At 40.9% G+C, this 19,789-nt stretch overlaps 1 protein-coding gene across 4 annotated transcripts in view; it reads right to left on the minus strand.

Annotated features, from left to right (window-relative positions):
• CERK (ceramide kinase) overlaps positions 1 to 1,869 on the minus strand; it is a 43,394-nt gene extending 41,525 nt beyond the window's left edge. For 2 of the 4 annotated variants that reach the window (XM_050324070.1, XM_050324069.1), the window contains exon 1: positions 285 to 315. In XM_050324070.1, the coding sequence (XP_050180027.1) occupies positions 285 to 300 (16 nt within the window). In that variant the 5' untranslated portion in view covers positions 301 to 315. Of the gene's footprint in view, positions 1 to 284; positions 316 to 1,588 lie in introns of those variants that run through there. The other 2 variants (XM_050324065.1, XM_050324066.1) reach the window with 2 other exon arrangements.
• Between the last annotated feature and the right edge of the window lie 17,920 nt (positions 1,870 to 19,789).

Genomic DNA, 19,789 nt, shown 5'->3' on the forward strand with positions numbered 1-19,789 from the left:
TGATAAAAACTAGATTATGTCAAACTATTCACACAATAGAAGGTAAAGCATAACAAACTTTTTATATTATGAATAAGAAGGGTTGTGCTTAAAACAAAAACAATTCTCAGTTATGTAAACTGTAACACCAAGTTCTTAAAATTCTTCTTGAGTCCTCCTTCTCCTTTTTCCCTCACCTTCTTGAGAAAAGCCTCTGGCCAATAAGATATTATGATAAAATCAGAAAAATATTTAACAAAGGTACATGGTAAGAAGGGAAGAACTATTTAGGTTTGGAGACTTGCCTGGGACTGGAAACATCTATATTCAAATGTTTCTCAGATAAAACTTCTAGTCTGCCTTTCTATTATTAGTTTCTCTCTATCTCAGTTCCTCCAACCTCTAAAATGAGGATGACAGAAGTTTTCAACTCTACTACAGCAACTGCTGGAAAAAAAAAGACATTACACATTTTCAGATGTTCACTTAATAAGGTTACATTAACAATGGGAATAATTACTATATAAAAACCCCAAAGTCAAAGACCCTGAAAAAATACCATTTAAAGTATAGTAGAAAGTTTGATATGCAGGCATTTTCAGGAGTTAACCTGATTTTTTTTCAGGGATTTCCAGCAGTAACTTCTCACACAGGTAGTTTTGTACATCGAAATTATTCCAATTGCACACAAGGGAAATGATATACAACTTTGTTACCATGTTACAAACTATTAGCTTATACTAAATCTTTTCAAACTAGTAAACTGCAAAAGTTAAACTTTCTTTGAAAATTTTTCTTAAAGTCCTTCAGAAAGCGAAAAATTGCAAAAAAAGCTCACTTGATAAAAAAACACAACTATTTGCCTGAAACACTGCATGAAAGTGCTTTTTAACCATAAGTCATGTAAGTAAAAAAAAAGCAAAACTGTTTTTAGGTTCTGTAAGTCTATTATGTCCTGCTACGACTAATTCACATACATTACTAAGTACGTGCTTCGACCTACTCGCCACGCCAAGAAACAGTGCTGTTCAGCCGCGTAAATCTGTGCTTTGCTCAGCCCGCCTCAGGGACAGGTGTCCCCCTGTGTCCCCCCTGGGCCGTCCAAGACACGCTCGGCACAGATGCTGAGACGGGCTGAGCCGGGACACCCTTGCTGGGGCTGCGGCTCAGCGTGAGCAGCTTTCGGCTTTGTTTCGGAAGGCACAGCCCGATTCAGCGGCCGATTCGCTCAGCACAGGCGGCTGTCGCCGGGTACAGTCCCGGCTCCGTGTCCCCGCTCCGAGCGCCCGGCCCGGCCCCGCGTGGGATCGGGGCACCCTCCGCCTGTCACCGCCGGTCTCTGAACCCCGGAGGCGCCGCAAAGTCGAGCGTAGGAAGCGCTCACGCCGGCAGAGCGCTCCGGATGCTCAACGCGCCCCGCGCCGCGGGACCCGTGTCAGCGCTGCCCGCAGGCCGCCCCCGCCGGCACCCGCGCTCGCAGCGTCCCCGGCGGCTGCGGGCGCCCTTCCCCCGCCGCCGAGGGCAGGCGGCCCCTCGGGGGCCCCTGCCCGCCCCAGGCCGCGGCAGGTGCGCTCCCGGTGCGCTCCCGGCCCCCGCCCGCCCCACTCACCGCCGGCGCGGCGCGGCGGGCGGGGGTCGCGCCAGCCCAGCCGCCCCCGCTCCTCGTCTAAGGTGACCTCCCAGGAGCGCCGCCCCAGCCCCAGCGAGGACACCAGCTGGGGCCGGCGGCCACCGGGAAGCCTCTCCATGGCCGCCGAGAGCCGGGCCCGCCGCAGCCGCTACCGCATGGCCCGGCGGCGCGGGCGGCGCGGCGGGGAAGGCAGCACCTAACGGCGCCCCCGGCCCGCCGCTACCCGGCTGGCCCGGGCGGGGCGGCCGCGGCGTCAGCGCTACGACAGCGCTGCGGGGCGGGGCCCGCTCCCGGCACGGCGGCTCCGGGCGCGGCGGCTCCCGGCGCCGGGGCGGGCCGGGGCCGGGACGGCGGGCAGGTCAGCCCGGGACAGCGAGTACAATGGGGGGGGACACGGAGGGCCCGCTCCCCTCTGTCTCCTCGCCCCGCTGGCGAGAGACACGTGCTCTGCGACCCGCGGCGGAGCACCCGGGCACGGCTCTGTGCGGAGACATCGGGGCTGACACCCTGACGGGGTGGAATTGCTTTCGTGGGTTTTTTTGCACCCATCGCGGTGCTGATGGACTCGTCCCTCTTTCCCTTTAGACTGTGAAAATGCAATGAGTACATCTAGACACAAATGTCTGGAGGTCACCTGGTCTGTTCAGCCTGGAGAAGAGGAGACCGAGGGCAGACCTCCTTGCAGTCTACAACTTCCTCGTTAGGGGAAGAGGAGGGGCAGGTACTGATCTCTTCTCTGTGGTTACCAGTGACAGGATCCAAGGGAATGGCCTGAAGTTGTGTCAGGGGAGGTTTAGGTTGGATGTTAGAAAAAGGTTTTCACCCAGAGGGTGGTTTGACACTGGGACAGTCTCCCCAGGGTACCGGTCACAGCACCAAGCCTGTCAGAGTTCAAGAAGCATTTGGACAATACTGTCAGGTACATGGTGTGACTCTTGTGGATGGTCCTGTGCAGAGACGGGAATTGGACTCAGTGATTCTTGTGGTATATTCAACTTGGTATGTTCTGTGATTCTGTAACCAAACTTTCCTTTACATAAAAACATTTTGGATTTGCCTTAGAGATAGTGACAGTAATTCACTATAATTAAGCTCTTAATTCTTTGCTGTCTTTCCTCTGTAGTGTTCCTTAACCTTCTCACTATAACCATCAGGGTCCTATCAAAACACAGAATAGAGCAGCAGTAGCTCCACTTCCAACCTTACTCCAAATCTGAATTCCCATAGAGTGTAGTGGAAAACATCTCCAGTCTGTTCTTACGTGGGTCCCACCTAATGCCAGTTCTCTGCTACGTGAGGATGATACAGAGATGCTCCAGCTGGCTTTGCTCAGAGCCAGTGCCTGCTGAAAAAGCTTCTGCACTTCAGCTTTGCTCTGACATTTGTAATGTACTCATATTTCACTCACAGTTTACAAGGGCACGTAGCAATAGAACAAGGGGAAATGGCTTTAAATTGAAAGAGTCTAGGTTTAGATTAGATCCTCAGAAGAAATTCTTTACTGTGAGGCAGGTGAGACACTCCAACAGGTTGCCCAGAGAAGCTGTGGATGCCTGATTTCTGAAGTGTTCAAGGTCAGGTTGGACAGGGCTCTGAGTAACTTGGTATAGTGGAAGATGTTTGCCCATGGCAGGGGGATTGGAGCTAGATGATCTTTAAGGTCCCTTCCAACCTAATCCATTATGTAATTCTGTGATTTCATTTTCTGAAAACAAATGAGCTAGGCACTGCCATCCAAGTTACATGTTCAAGACAGTCTTCCAGTGCAACAAATACTCGTTACAATCTATCTCAATCATTCCAACATGCTTTCCTCCGGCCTTGAAAGACACGATGTTACCAACTTTTCTTTGAACATACCTAGATATGCCACACTTTCACAATTTCAAGGAATACTTTGTTTCTGTCAGTTGTTTTGTCCTTTATATTTTTTAAACTGTCACTTCACAAACCCCTGTAGAGCCTAAAGTCCATTGTGAGCATTGGTCTGCCAAATGCAGTGCTGAGCAGTCATTAATGTCTCACTGGTTCTTTGCATCATCTCTTATTGTCCCTCTTACACTTGGATGGTAAAATCCCTGGGCCAGGGATTTCTTTTTGTTTCGGGTCATATCATACCTAGCACATGTAATTTCCATTATTTGTAACCATTTCTGAAAGCCGGGATAGCTCTGTGGTACTCACAGTGCAACAGAGACTTTCGCTGTTGACCCCTTCAGACATCCTCCAAGACCTAATGGATCACTAATACAAAGCTATAGCCTTAAAAATATTACACTGGGGTACTTATTTATCATTTATCCACTGGGCAAAGTAGATTTAATCTTTTATAGCCTACAGTCACCAGAATCAATATTCTTACACTGTGATCCATGTTAGCTGAAGAAGTAAAAAGTTCATTCTTTTGCCACTCTTTCCTGTAATGGTTTCCTTTTATTATTAATTTGACAACTCTTTTTGGCTTAACTAAAGTCTTCAACTGTAAAACACAGAACTAATAAAATATTCTCTGGTATTTTATAAGCCTACAAAGATGCACTAGCATCACTAGGAGGAATGGGCATTCCCCATCTACATCTCTTATTTGTTTAGATAAGAGGGAAACACTTATTTCATCCTTGCACAGTGTTTTAGCATAACAGTGTTTTGGTCACCGAATCACAGAATGGGTAAGGTTGGAATTGATCACAGTGGGGAATCTGGTCTAAGCTCCCTGCTCAAGCAGGGTCCTCCTACAGCACATTGCACAGGATTGTGTCCAGATGGTTCTCGAATATCTCCAGAGAGAGAGACTCCCACAACCTCTCTGGGCAATCTGTTCCAGTGTGTGCTCAGCTTAAGAGTAAAGAAGTTCTTCCTCATATTCAGGTGGAACTTCCTGTGCCTCAGTTTCTGCCCATTGCCTCTTGTCCTATTGCTCGGCACCACTAAGAACAGCCTGGCTCCATCCTCTTGACACCTTCCCTTCAGATACTTACAGACATTGATGAGGTTACCTCTCATTTGTCTCTTCTCAAGACTGAACAGAACCATCTCCCCAGCTTTTCCTCATAAAGGAGATGCCCCAGTGCCTTAATCAGCTTTGTTACCTTCCACTGGACCTGCTCCAGGAGCTCCATATCTCTCTTGGAGCCCATGATTTGGGATCCTTCATGATAACACAAGAATGTTTTGCAGGAATTCTTACCAGTGCTGTGTTGGGTCTGCTCTGTTACTGTCTGGTAGTTCCCTGAATATCAATATGTGCGTGTGTCCCTAGAAAGTAAAGGTCAAATTTGAGCCAATGTAATTTTTTTTTTTTTTTTAAGTACTGTATGTTTTTATTTCCTGGTTCTAACAGAGAAAGAATTTCTAAATGATGGTTGAATTGGTAAACCAAAGCACACACATGTCACTTGTTGTCTTACTACTTATTACCTAAGCCTTTAATTACCACTGAGGGGACATAACTGCAGATGCAGTGATGCCAGTAAACTGCAGGATTTTTAGCCTAAAATCTTAGTGCTAAAGATGTCCCCTCACAGGGCTCCACCCTGAGAAATTGCATGGTTGTAAAAGCACCTCACTTTATTCACAGGTCCAGAGAGGTCACAGGAAAGGTTGCAGCTGTAGTTAACTTGGGAACAATAACACGTTGTGTAACAAGTATGGTTCACAGTGTCAAAGAATGCAGGAAGGTAACACAACTTACAAGGGCTATAGCTGTGATACATTTACTACGTATATAGCAAACCCCACAACTTTTAAAGCCAAATTTCTCTTCTCGGTGTCTGATTTTATGGTGAGTCATTTATCTCAAATGACAGCAGGGCAGCTGTTACTCTTGAGGGAAGGGATGCCATCCACAGTACCTTGATAGCCTTGAGGAGTGGGCCCATGCAAACTTCATGAAGTTCAACAATAAGAAGTGCAAAGTCCCACGTCTGGATCAAGGCAATCACCAGTATCAGTACAGAATGGGGGACAAAGGGATTGGGAGCAGCCCTGCAGAGAAGGACTTGAGGGTACTGGCAGATGAAAAGTTGGACATGACCTGAAAATGCATTCTTGCAGTCTAGAAAGCCAACTGTATCCTGGGCTCCTTCAAAAGAAGAGTGGCCAGCATGCTTCACCCCAGGAGATATTTTTCCACTTTGACTCTGCTCTTGTGAGACCCCACCTGGAGTGGTGAGACACTGGAACAGGTTAGTCAGAGAAGTTGTGGATGCCCCATCCCTTGAACTGTTCACAACCAGGTTGGATGGGGCTTTGAGCAACATGGTGTAGTGGAAGGTATCCCCGCCCACGGCAGGAAACTGTTCTATGGTTCTAAGATCCATATGAAAAATACTTAACTCTAGCAGCTCTATGTTATACTGGACAGGATCATTACATGATACTTCAGGTAGTCAATTAAGGAACACTTCTGAGCAGGTGTGCCTTTTTAATTAACAGGAGCAGAGAGGTATTGTTCAGCATGACCTGGATTACCAAAATATTGATTTAAATCATTACAAACTTGAGTTATCACTCTTCCAAATCTCTTCATTAGTATTCTGCAACTAATTTATTTTCCGTGCTGAAAATCAAACATGCCCTTGTAGTATTTTGGCAGAAGTAAAAAGTACTGTGTATCCAACCTTATCTGAGAGAGTGAGTTTAAAGTGAAAACATGTAAAATATCTTAACTGAAGTGAAAGCTGAATAATAACCACACAAGTGTGCTGGAGACCAAAGAGGAATCATATTCCACCATATTTTTGCCACTGTACTCAGTTCTGTGTTGGATGCTTAGAAGGAATCACAGATTTGTACCAGGAAGTCTGGAAAACACAGCTGGTCACAGGCATGTGATGGAGCCCTTCAGCTGCAAAGCCCTGTGCTTCCAGGATGGCTTCAGGCTCACGAACTGGAACATCTGCAATTGTGCTCAGTCCCACTGAGGGAAGAGAAGGAAGTTCAAGATCAGTGAAGATATTCCTGATATTGTACCTTAAATATGTATGTGAGAGCCAGCTGGGTCTTGTCCAAATGACAAGTAATGCAGAAGTGAAACTTTAATCTCATTGCTCAGGAATTTAAAACTGGAAATGAAATCTAGAAAGGATTTTTACTATATATACATACATATATATATATTATTATTACTGCCCATAGATGACTACGACATATTGCTTTTCTTCCACAGAGAAATGCCCCAAGAAAGTTTTTAGACAACTGCTTGGGAATTATAAAAAAAATTTTATCTCAGTTCATGTCAGGCAAATTGAAGTACTTACTCATGAATCAAATACTTTTCTCAAGTACACACACACACAAACCCCATTAGAACAGTGTAAACATGCCCAAAGGCCAAATTTGGCAATTGAAATACTTTTGGATAAAGAAAACTAGCTGGCAAAGATAATAGAATATAGGAAAATAATTAATTTTAAATATAAAAATACTGCTAATGTTCTAATTCCTTTTCTACTTATCAGCAAATAAAGACTAAAGCATGAATAAAATATTCTCTGCTGATGGAAAGAATGGCATCACCTTCTCTAGAAAAATACCTGAGCTATTTTAAAGCATTTTTATACTTTCATCATAAAAAATTAAATTGCATTTATTGTTGGAAATGATCTGTGGGGGGGGAAAAAAAAAAGCACAATTTTAAAGGCTTGTCAAAACCAGTGATTGCAGCCCTTTATTCAATTGAGCCAAAAGGTATTTGAGAGAAAGTTGTTGATATACTGCAGGGTGTGGGAATGAATACAGAGATAGTTTGTTTTCTAGCAAAATAAAATGTTACATGCTGTTCCTGATCCATGGAAATTTACAGAATTCTTTTATCTTGCAGAGCTGCTACCTACCTGTATATTCTCTGCATAAACTGCCTATCACTGTGAAAAAATAATGAGTTTTATTTGTTTCAAGCTGTTATAGCTGTGGCTCCCACCTACAGATATACACAGAATTATTGATTTGTATTTCATTTAGGTCCTTATTCCTATTTTAATTATTAGTCTCAATCGGAGTCCTGGAGGAGCTGTAAGACCCCCCTCTCAATTAACCGAATCCTTTTAAAAAACAATGAAATCAAAAAGTCCCTGTCTGACAGAATGATGATGCTCTCTGGCAGCATACAACTTTGTTCTAAAGTTGAGAAATTGTTGTAATTAGTTGAAAAGGACAAGAACCACTGCACTGAACTTCCTTCTTATTTTAAGAGACATATACAGGAACTTGAAATTTGTTATCTTCTTGATGGCCTCATATGGTACAGGATGTGTAAGAGGCTAGAGAAGACATCTTTGCTCTGCTCTGGTAAGAAGGCTTGAATAGGTCAAGTTGGTCTTTCCCTAAAGTGCTTGTAGACAAGGATAACTGAAGAGGCAGAGCTCAGGTTCAAGCCCATCTTCTGTGCCCTGCAGGTGAAAAATAAGGAGGTGACTGGGAACAGCCAGGATGGGCAAATTGTTCCTGACAAATATAGTGGCCTTCTGTGGTGGGGTGACAGTGTTGGTAGGTAAGGGAGGAACAATTGATGCAATTTAGCTAGACTTGTGCAAAGCATTTGACATTGACCTGTATAACATCCTTGGCTCTGAACTGGAGAGACATGGATTTCATGGATGGACCACTTGGTGAATAAGGAACTAACTGGTTGGTTTCATGCAAAGACTTGTGGTCAGCAACTTGATGTCCCAGTCTTTAGAAGTGACAAGTGACCATCCTCAGGCGTCGGTATCGGGACTGGCGCTATTTAATGCCTTTGTCAGCAACATGGACAGTGGGATCGAGTGCATCCTCAGCAAGTTTCCCAATGACACTGAACTGTGTGGTGCCATCAACACACTGGAGGGAAGGGATGCCATCCATTGGGATGCCTTGATAGGCTTCATGATGTTGAACAAGGACAAGTGCAAGGTCCTGCATGTGGGTCAGGGCAATCCCAAGCAAAAATGTGGGCAAAGAATGGACTGGGAGCAGCCCTGAGGAGAAGGATTTGGGGGTGCTGATAGATGAGAGGTTGGATGTGACCCAGCAGTGTGCACTTGCAGCCCAGAAAGCCAAACATGTACTGGGCTGCATCAAAAGAAGGGTGTCCAGTGGGTCAAGGGAGGTCATTCTGCCTTTCTGCTCTACCCTTGTGAGACTCCACCTGCAGTGCTGCATTCAGCTCTGAGGTCCCAAGCACAGAGGGCTTGGACCTGTTGGAATGGGTCCAGAGGAGGGCCATGAAGATGATCAAAGAGAAGGAGCACCTCCCCTACTAGACAGACTGATAGAGTTGGGATTGTTCAGCCTGGAGAAGAGGAGGATCCAGGGAGACCTTACAGAAGCCTTCCAGTACCTAAAGGCATCCTACAAGAAAGCTGAAGAGGGACTTTTTATGGTGATAGGACAAGAGGGAATGGTTTTAAACTGAAAAGTGGTATTTTTGGATTGAGTATTAGGAAGAAATTCTCTACTCTGAGGGTGGTGAGGCCTGGCACAGGTTGCCCAGAGAATTATTGGATGTCCTCCTCTGCCTGGGAGTGCTTAAGGCCAGGTTTGATGTACCCCAGGTCTTTCTTTTTCGGCTTTTTAAAAAAGGAGATTATGTTTCCTCTTTTCCTTTCAGTGGGAACTTCACCAAACTGCCACAACTTTTCAAACACGAAGGATAGTCATTTAGATACTTCCTCTGCCTGTTTCCTCAGGACCCACGGATGCATCTCATCAGGTTCCATGGAAAAATGAACATCAACAAATGAAATATTTTGAAAATAAAATAATCTCTCACTGAAAAATATTATTTACTTCCTTCAGTTCTGGATAGCCTTATTGACAACACAGGAAGTAAACAGAAATACAGATAATCAGATTATCAACATGAGCAAATAAGCACATCCCCATTATGTATTATGACACTCCAGATTAACTATTACCTAAGATATGCTTAGCTGGAATAATTAATCTAGCAGATAAAAACAGTACCTAGTACTTAGACAACCATGGAAGCATCTCTGTGTGCATCACCTATGGTCTTTATCATCTTAATATATTAAAATAGAATAAAATTTAAAAAATTATATGAACAGCAATATCATCCACAACAATCAAATCACATCTTCATATCCAAGTATCAGTGGACATATGTGTACCTTCCAACATTAATAACTTGTAAAACCATAAACAACACAGACATTGGAATGTATCTGTGAAGTGATTGACTCTATATAGCTGCCAGGATTAAAACTCTAGCTGATACAGACTGAATCAGATGAAACATAAACTAACTCATATTATTATTTTAAATAATGTTACTGTTTTTTTCTTATGACCAAAGAAATGACACTGATGTATCATTTCTGATTTAAAATGTAATCATTCCTGTGATCACAGGTAAATTGAGCTCACTCAGAATTTAGTGAAATGCCTAATCACCAGTTACTAAAAAAATCCTCCCACTTCCTATTCGACATTTGGAAGGTTCTTCAATACTTTCAATGATTTTTCTCCTTTTGAACTTATCATTCATCAAATATACTATGAAACACAAACGTTCACACCAACCTTCTTGGAAGACATGTAGTTTTGACTGGTATTCACAGGTTCATTCCTTTTTCATCACCGGTAAGCTTACGTATAATTGGTTAAAGAGGTCTGTCTTCTTAAAGGAGGAAGACAGATTCTAAGACACAGCCACTATTTACAAGATAGCAGAGTTACTATATGAGGAAGAAGGATGCTCAGAAGAGCAAAGACGTTTGCCTAAACTAAAAATATTTGACACATTTCTTGTGAATACTGTCTTGCTTGTTAATACTGTCATTTTGAAATTAAGTAGCATTAGATCACAGAGTTAACTGATAAAAGCCCATTTTGAAAAATTCATGATTTATACTCCAGATTTATAGTTTAATAATTTCATTTAAACTATTTCACTGTTTCAGTTTCAGCAGAAAACAGCAAACCTACACAATACCTATATCAGAACAAATTTATTCAGAAAATATAGGAGTATATGAAATAAAAAATAATATTTGTTTTCTCAATCTTACCAGTCTTTGGACACAGTTTCATCAGTCTTGTTATTGCTTCATTATATAATTGGAAAATTCACAGGTTCATAAACTAGTATTTTAATGATTACTACCTTTGTAAAGACAAAGATTCTGGCTGTAGATTCTTTCAGAGTTGCAATTGTGGATTTAAGGTAGAAGAAGGAAGGGGTTCTTTGTCTTTAAATAACAGTGAATGTTCTCCTTGAAACTGCTTTAGTTAATTAATGTGATTTAATTAGCAATGTTGCTTTCTGTGACTAGTACAACATTTTAAAAATACCATATAAACATAAAGTAAATGCTTAAAAATGCAGGTGAAATTTTCTTTTTAAGACCAAGGTTCTGAACAGCCAAATAAAAAATGGATTGAAGCAGTTTGTCTGAATAGAGTAATTTTCATTTTGATTGTTTTTCAGCTCACTACTGCAGTAGAGATGATGACAGCTGGTATGAAGTTGTCTGAATCAGTGATACTAGAATACAAATACATGCCAATACTTTGCATAAAATCCACAAAGCAGAGTTATTTAGGCATATGCCTTTTGACATCTCAGCATGCATGTTGACTTGAACTGCCATCCTCTCTTTTTGATTTTCTGGTATTAAATTTAAATGGAAAGCTAAGAATATATTATAAAATCAGACATAGCAAAAAAGAGAGCAACAGTGAACAAAGAGGTACAGCTCAAAACTGAAGTTAAATATTTAATTGTAGCAAACAAATATACTTAAGGAACTTTGCTCTATCTAACTTCATAGCTGTTCAAAGGGATGACAGTCATCTTGGGGATAGTTATGAAAATACTGAAAAGAAAATTCAAAGACTGAAGAGTAACCTAATAAACATTTATAATCTTCTTGTCTTACCAGGTGGCAATGGCTGACTAATTTGGAGCACACCATTTTATCAGAAACATATTTAGAGCTGACTAATCTACATGTCATTCTAAATACAATTTATAGAAATTGTAGATTTTGATGAAAGGGATAAATTTTCAAGAGACTGTACAGGGTTTTAGTCAATCAGCTCATTTAGTCAGAACTATGAATCAGACTTCACTGCAATGCTTTGAAAAATCAATCACCTCAAAACTATCTCCAGACAGTTTAACGTGCACAGTTTTGTGAAAATTGTGACTCTGAAAGACATAATTCTAAACCACTGAGGATGAGAAATGACAATTAGGAGTAATCAATGTTTCAAAAAAGAGCCTGAGTACAAAGGAACCATTCAAACCCATTACTTTTATGCTTGTATCTCTAAGTGGGAAAAGAGATTATATTTTTAAGAACAGATTCTTTGTCTTGATTAGAAAAGGAAATGCAATAATGAGACTTGAACTAATAAAACATTCATACTAGATTTAGTTGTGAGAAACTTCCTCCTCTGTCACAGTGGGATGGGCACACAATAAATCCATAAAAGGCCAGAACAGCAATTATGTTGTAAACTATAGAAGTAGTATTGAGCTGAAATAAATAATAAATCTAATTAGACTTGTACAACATATCATTCCTCTTGTTTCGTAGTGTTTTCTTTTTCTTTTTTTTTTTTTAAATTATGAGGCAGTGACTAGAATTCTTAGGACAGAAGCTAATGTAATGCTATGTATGTCTTTCATAACCAGCAATCATTGGCTACTGAGAAAGCATGTGTGACTTACTCACTATACCATATGGTTAATAGTCTCAACATCACAAATCCCTCTGGTCTTGGAAGGAAGCATTATGAAACACTGTGGGATAGAACATGAAGTGGGGAGAGAGGAATGGAGGAAAGTGCTACAGACTGTCTCAGTAAAAATTAGAAATGCAACTATAGATTTAACAGAAGCTGACAGTACCCAGCTACAAACAGGACAAGAACAGGAGGAGATAAAACCCCACATCTTCCTGTTTTTACCAGCACAAACCCCTGTACTTACACTGCAGTGTTTCAGAAGACAAGTGATGTTGCATGCGGTTCATTAGAGAAACATACATAGCAGTGTCGACAGCAACACAGCATGAAGGTGGGTTAAAACAGATAAATCATTCCTACCCTGAATCAATGGCATGGCTCTCTGGAAACTATCAGATAAAAAGCAACATGAGTAATGAAAAAATAAAACTGAAGAAAGATATTAATTTCTTTCACTCTGTGAAGACACTACAAAGTGTGTTAGTGTGGGTGCAGTGGTGCAAGTGCAGCCAGGTGAAAAAACATTTACCTGAACCCCCAAATTCTCTGTGTAATAATGAAGTTAACACCTCACCCACTCCTTTAAACTTCAGAGTAATGGAAGTATAATGCAGATAGACTTCTTTATTTGAAACCTAATTTGCTAATCCTAAAAATCCTAAGTTTCTCCTTTCTGTGTTCAACTCTCTGGTAATCTATTTAGCTGCACAGAGAGTGTGATATATGAGAATAAATCATGCTGGCTTCACAGAAAGTGAGATACAGCCTAATGAGAGTGTTAGAGTGTTGCCTCTGAAATTACTTTCAAATGTATGAATTATGGAAAGGCATAAACACATGTGGGAAAGCAGACTTAAAATGTGAGTCCTCACCATCACTCCCTATCCCTCTCCCACTTCCTGGACAAACACCAAAACACTGAGTTTGGACCCAAGCCCCAGAAACCATTGGGTTTCTAATCCTTTCTGACTTGTGGAGTTCATTGTTCAAAGCTACAACTTTTTTTTATTTTTTTTTCATTTGTTTTTGTTTAGCACATACATATGTGTTGAACCCAACTGTGATCCAGCTACCTGAAGCAAAGGGCCTAATGCCAATTGGGAGGCTTTTGGGTAGCCAAAATGCCTGTCTGGGACAGGCAGATATGACACAGGGTCTCAGAAAAGACTCACATGCTCTGCAGCAGCAGCTGGTGGCTGGGGTGAGTAGTCTACAGCTACTCTACATCTAGAATAGCATTAAATGCCTAGGTTTGAGCAGCAGAATGTCATGCCTCATGTCTGGTAACACTCTCTAGCAGGGAAACCACAGGAGTTTTGTTACCTAAATCTCAGGATTAATATCTCAGCCTGGGGAACTTCTCATTATTTATACACATTTTGTCCTCTACTAGAAGTCCAATCAGCATATCAAAGTGCGAGGTGCTAAGACTCCTTATATATCCATCAAATAAGTCTCAAGAGGCTCCCCCTCATTTAGATGCCAGATTGTTTCCCTGTTCAGAAGTCTCTATTTCGCAGGTGGTTCAATGCTCAAGGAAAAGTGATGGGCACAAACTGGAAGACCTTTCAGTGGTACAGTCCACCATCAAGTTAGGAGTGCTCCTGAAAAGCACTGCAGTACTTGATTTGGTTTCCTTCCAAACAGAATCTGTTTCATCGGTACCACAACTGTCCTTAGAACTGAACTAACAGACACTAATGGAGATGATCAAGGTATTTGCTCCAAAACTGCATTATGCTCTGAACCACATTGCTCAAGTAGGCCTGGTTACACTTCTCATTCAAAACATTTAGCTCAGGCCCACAAGGCCAGACCATTTATCTAGTTTTATCAGCTTCACTTCTTGGTGCAATAGTTTCCATGGCTTAGAAAACATTATCTTTTTTAAAAATGCACTTCTCCTGCCTTTACTTGCCTTTGTATGTGACTTAAGGCTTCAAATCTTCATGGGCACCTGGAAAAAAAAGGGTTAGGAAAAATCAGAGTTGATGGCCACTACCTGATCTTCCATAGTTTCATGCATTTTCAGTTTCTGAAACAGTTCAAGTATTCAAAAACCCAAACAGTTTTCAAGAAAAGTGATGGTTGAATAATAATGACCTTAAGCTGATACCTCAGTAACCTCAAGAGACAGCAGCTAACGTAGAAATCTCTCGCTGATGACCAAATTAAAATATCCTGATTTTAAACAGTTTTGTAATTATGAAGTTATTATCAGACTTAAGTAAACCTTGTATTTTCCGATCCGGAATTGAATCTAGAGACACCCTCTAAAGCATGTTTGGCTGTGCAACTTTCCTCATTATTTGTTCTTACCCAATCTACCAGTAATACAATGCATACTGCTTATTGGACTGCTTCTAAAAATTATCTTCTACTGTACCTTATATAAATAGTATAGACTCTCTGATTCCTTTTGTACCTATCTTTGATTGAAGGATGTAATGGACAGGTAGTGAAATGGCAGTTCTGTGAAATCAGAATCATGTTCATCGTTATCATGGTCTCAGAGCCAAAAATGCTGTTGCTGTAAGAGGGCAAGTGTTAACACACTAACATCTATAGCTACTTTTAACGCCATGCAGAAGACTCCTGTTTTTGGTTTAGGAATACAGAAGCACTAGCTTGCAGGGCATGTTCAGTCAAAGATGCTTTTAGGGTATCATACAATCCATCCTCCTTTTCACACATTCCAGCTGACTGTATGGGAATCACTTGGTCACTTTCATATAGTCTCTCCAAACCACACCTACTGCCCAGTGCTGCTGGGACATCCTTATTAACAACTCAGTAAATATTCAGTCAATACAGCTAAACTCAAAAAGGTATCATATTATTTCATTAACAGTAGGTATACAGAATTCTTCACTGATCAGAAATTCATGTGTGGATGCGTTTTCTACTCAAAATCTTGGACTAATACAGGAGCATAGTAAGCCCAGAAGGGCTGTGTCTTTTTAATTTGGTGAAGAAGCTATTTCATGCTGATGCAATAGCTAAACTGCTCCTGCAGCCAAGTTTCAAGTTTTAAATTTCAAGTTCATTTCTCCCAACTAATTTGAAAGGCATAATGCATTTTCCTTTTTAGTACATAACCTTTTGTTTTCCTTGGAGTCATCAATATTTGAAAACTGACAGTAGAAGCAGAAAATCAGCCTGTAAACTAATCATCTTATTTAGAGCAGGCTACTAGTGAATGATCAAATCCTGCATGAGATTTTGTTGCATGGAATAGCTCAGGAGTAAATGCTCTTGATTGTTTTAGGGTAGCACATAGCACAAATGCACAAAATAATACACACAATGCACTCAACCCCTAAGATGCAATCTCATTTGCTACTATTTGTTGTGAGGGAAATGGTGGGCTTGGAATTTTGTTGACCTTTACAATGCCCAAGGGAAGCTCTCTCAAACAGCCAGGTCCTTCCATTGTGCTTCGAAGTCAAGCTCATTTCTGGTTGGCCAAAAGCTTTCATCAAATCAATGGTTGTTCAACAGATTATACGATTTTGCTCTTTGATGCAACATGATGCAACTTTAAGAATAGTTTCAAAGATTGTTGGAACATGTTTCAATTACAATAAGTTTCTTTATTACAATATTCTAGGACATTCCACATGACTGAGTTTTAATCATTACCCTTCTTTTCTCAGGCTGCAGTGAAATGGACCTCTCATAGCTGGGCACCAGTCTGAACTGCAGCAGTGCAGTTGCAATAAGAAGCCCTGGGGATGCTTTGGCACCCATAATTATTTTAAACAAGTGTAGAAAGCGCTGGGTCTACCAACTTTGCAGTTTACAATCAACTTTTCTACCCTTTACCACGTGTTAAGCCTCCTAATGCCCTGATTCCTGCTTAGAATAAACACACATTAGAAACACCAAACTGGTGAAAAATGAATGATTATGAAGGAAAAGTAGTTTTTGCTCAGACTTTATCAACAAGTTTTTATTAATACGTATGAATTATATATTAATCAATAAGCAGTAAGCACTGTTTAAAGAGATCTAAGGCTGCCTCTTACATTTAAAAAACACCCTAATTTTCAGTTACAGATTTGTTTTCAGTCTGCTTTTGTAGGGCCACTAGAATAAAACCAGAGATGTAAGGAATGTTTTTTTGGAAAATTCTAATGTGAAAAAACAATCATTCACAGGTTTGATATTAAAAGAAAACAGAAGCATTGCACATCACTCAGTGCAGATCACTTCTATATTGAAGCCTTGGGAAGAAATTAATCATTGCTGTAAGTAGGCAGAACACAGCTGGGAGTGGCTGAATTGTGTTTGCAAAGAAGGTAGACTGAGCAGCACTCTGTAAGGCAGCTCAGCTGGATTCCTGAGCAGCGAGAGGCTGCTAACCATCACAACCTTTTAAAACACCACAGTAGTAAAAGCCCACCAAATGGCTGCAAGAAAGAGTTTGGTCTCAGGCCCAGTGGGAATTTCCTCAGAATTCAAATAGTGGAGGCCATATGCCAAGATCCCTGCAGCACCTCTTAGCTTGAAAGTAAACAGCTGAATGTCTTTGGCACAGTTTTTACTATGGCTGCTCAAGCAGTTTTTGTATGGGTTTGTATGGGCACAGCTATCATAGCACTGGAATTAGGGAGAATTCTTTTTTAAGTCAATGTCCTTTTGCTAAATCTCTGGAAAGTGTGTATAGGGAAGGTACGAATTGACAAAAAAACCCACCTTAAAAATAGATAAATAAACAAGCAGAAATTTTTACTCATCTCAAGTAGAAATACCTGTCCAATCATCCCTCTATATATACACTAATGTTGTTATTGAAGTTGGTAGGTTCCAAAAATGTAGATTCACATTAGTGGTCACACTGGCATGAAAAAGGCCAGGTTCAAACACTGCCAGATCTCTTTGGTCTTCATCTGACTGACATCCGGACATGCTGCAAATGATGCCTGACTGGATCTTCAAGACTGAGATTACCACAACAAGACAGTACTGAGCATCACACCTACTCCAACAGCTGTTTTACTGGCTGACTCCAGGAAGACCTCTTATCATAATGTCTTAATGAGATATTAATACCAACCACAGAGGAAACTGCTTGCCCTTTCTCAGAGAGGAATTATCAGTAAATGCCAAACTCTGTTTACTGTAGTGTACAGGATGGAAATGCTGGTGGCAAGAAAAGAAGCATTCTCTGAGTCCTCCTCTGCAAGTAGTAAGACAATCCTGATCAATGTGCTTCCTTTGACAGGCAAAAATTGAACATTTAAAGTCCAATATTTGGTCAACAGAAAACAAAACAAGACAGTGAGCTTCGATACTTTTATATGAGGAATAGTACGACAAATTTTTATTTTTGCCTGCTTGAATGAGAAAAAACATTGATCCTGTATGGAAGGACAGTGAGAGATGCTTACACAATGATGCTACAAGTTCAGTTTGTTGCATAATAGAGGACAAATGAAGCAGACATTTCTAACAGAGAGTACCAAGTCGTAAAGATTAGTCTTCTCAAAAGCACAAAAACCTCTTCTTTCTTGTGGATGTTATAAAAGTTCTCAGATTATTTCTGAGAAAAATGTGTTTGTTCAAGGTTACAGTCCTTAGAATTCATAATATCTGTATCTGGCCTCTTTATAAAAATCAGGTTTTCTCAGAGTAGCATGAAACTGTACCACCTAGGTTCAGTTCTCCCAGGCTATGTATATGTGTATATTGAGGCCTACCTGCCAGAGAAAAATCAATAACAACGCAGGTTAGATGAGCAGGTGGCAACAGAAAAAAAAGACTGTGTGAAAGAATAAACACTGAGAGAACCATAGATGCCTATTGCTGGCTGATTTCTCCAGGACTCCTAGGTTTATAATAGATCTCTCAGATATTGATCCTTTTTCTTTGGTTTCAAAGAGATGAACAATCCCACTGAAGTTTGCAGGAGCTGACAGATGCTGTGAAAGGCTTTCCGCAAGAGCACTGATAAAGTTCCTTGTCTGTTTCTTCTGCCAGAGGAAAATATAATATGGATTCACTGTTGAAAGAAAGAAAACAGCAAACACTGAGCGATTCTTTTAAGGTGAAATAATTATTCTGGGTGCCTTGCAGATGCAGAGAATCACATTGTACATAAAGCAGGTTCTTCATTGGTTAGGTTTGAAGAAAATAAGCTACGTTTTTGTCAATAATTCTGAAGCTCTTATAAGCCCGATGTTTTAATCAGTATTTTGATGGTAGTATATATCAGCTAAATAGAGCTAGAATGGAAACGAATTCTTCAAGATTTTCAGCACCCCAGAACACAAGGAAGAAAAATGGGAGCATTTTTGACAAATTAGGCCTGAAAAAGTATGATAGAAGTGAGTAGACATTGTTAAGCATGCTTTCTGTCAAGGCAAATATATCTGTTTACTCTGATAACACCAATGAACAACTTCTCTCTATTAAACAACTCAAATGCATTCAAAACTGCACTAGGTACTGAGTTTCTATCAACCTTTGTATAAACGGACAATGTAAAAAGTAAAAAAGATGTTGAGTTCTCCTTTTTTCCCTCTTTCTGTATTTCTTAAGGTTACTGGAGTTGTTATTTTCCTCTTCAATTTAAAAAGAAAAAGCCTCCACAAAATAATTCTTTGGTCATCTTAAGCCTCAAATTGGGTTACTTGGGACTTGAGCCAACAGGACGATTAAATGAGTCAACAGGAGGGTTAAATGATGCTTCAATGTCTAGCAAGGTAGTGTTTTCCCCTCAGATGACAGGAGGTTCATAGGAAGCCACAGGACTACCATATGCCCTTTCAGGTAAAGGCACCTCTGACTGGATGAAGAGGATACAAAAAGATTACAAAAAGGTTTTTAATTCATTTCACTGACCAGTTACATAATCCTTGATTATTGTATACTATTGATATTGTCCAAAACATTACTGCTTTAGCAATCTGAGCAACACTAATATCTTCCAAGATTTGTTTCTCAGAAGAGAGATGAGCTTTTTTCAGCATAGAGCCCTTCAGCTCTAGATGTCCTTTCACCACAAATTGACCCAGAGGCATGCAGCTCTGGTTTCTCTCAGCTGGAGGTGCTGAGGCAGACTTAGTTGTCAGCACTGGCACAGCAGCCTGGCTGGGAAGCCAGCCTGAGGGCAGGTGGAAGGACTGCAGCATAGTATCCTCTCAAAGTCAAGCACCTGTGGGGTGTCCAGCCCTTGCACCCTGTGCAGAGAAGTGCTGCCAGGTCTGTGCAGTCATACAGACCCCAGGGTAGACTTGTCTGGTGTCAGCATCAGGAAAACAGCTAAAACCTTTTCCTCTCTTCCCCACTGAATTAATTGTTGGTATGTGAAGTAGTTCCTTCACAAAGAGCATATACTGTTGAAATGGCTGAAAGGGTGAAGCTTAACCTCGGCAGAAAGTGCATTTTTCCTTATTGTCTGACGTTGGCAGACATGTATTTACAGACGAATCAACTCAGTTTACTGGTCAGAGAGATAAATCAAGTCCCCAGAGCTTCATA

This window comes from Myiozetetes cayanensis, unplaced genomic scaffold (genome assembly GCF_022539395.1).
Source record: "Myiozetetes cayanensis isolate MyiCay16 unplaced genomic scaffold, myiCay2020 scf3, whole genome shotgun sequence".
Taxonomy (NCBI): domain Eukaryota; kingdom Metazoa; phylum Chordata; class Aves; order Passeriformes; family Tyrannidae; genus Myiozetetes; species Myiozetetes cayanensis.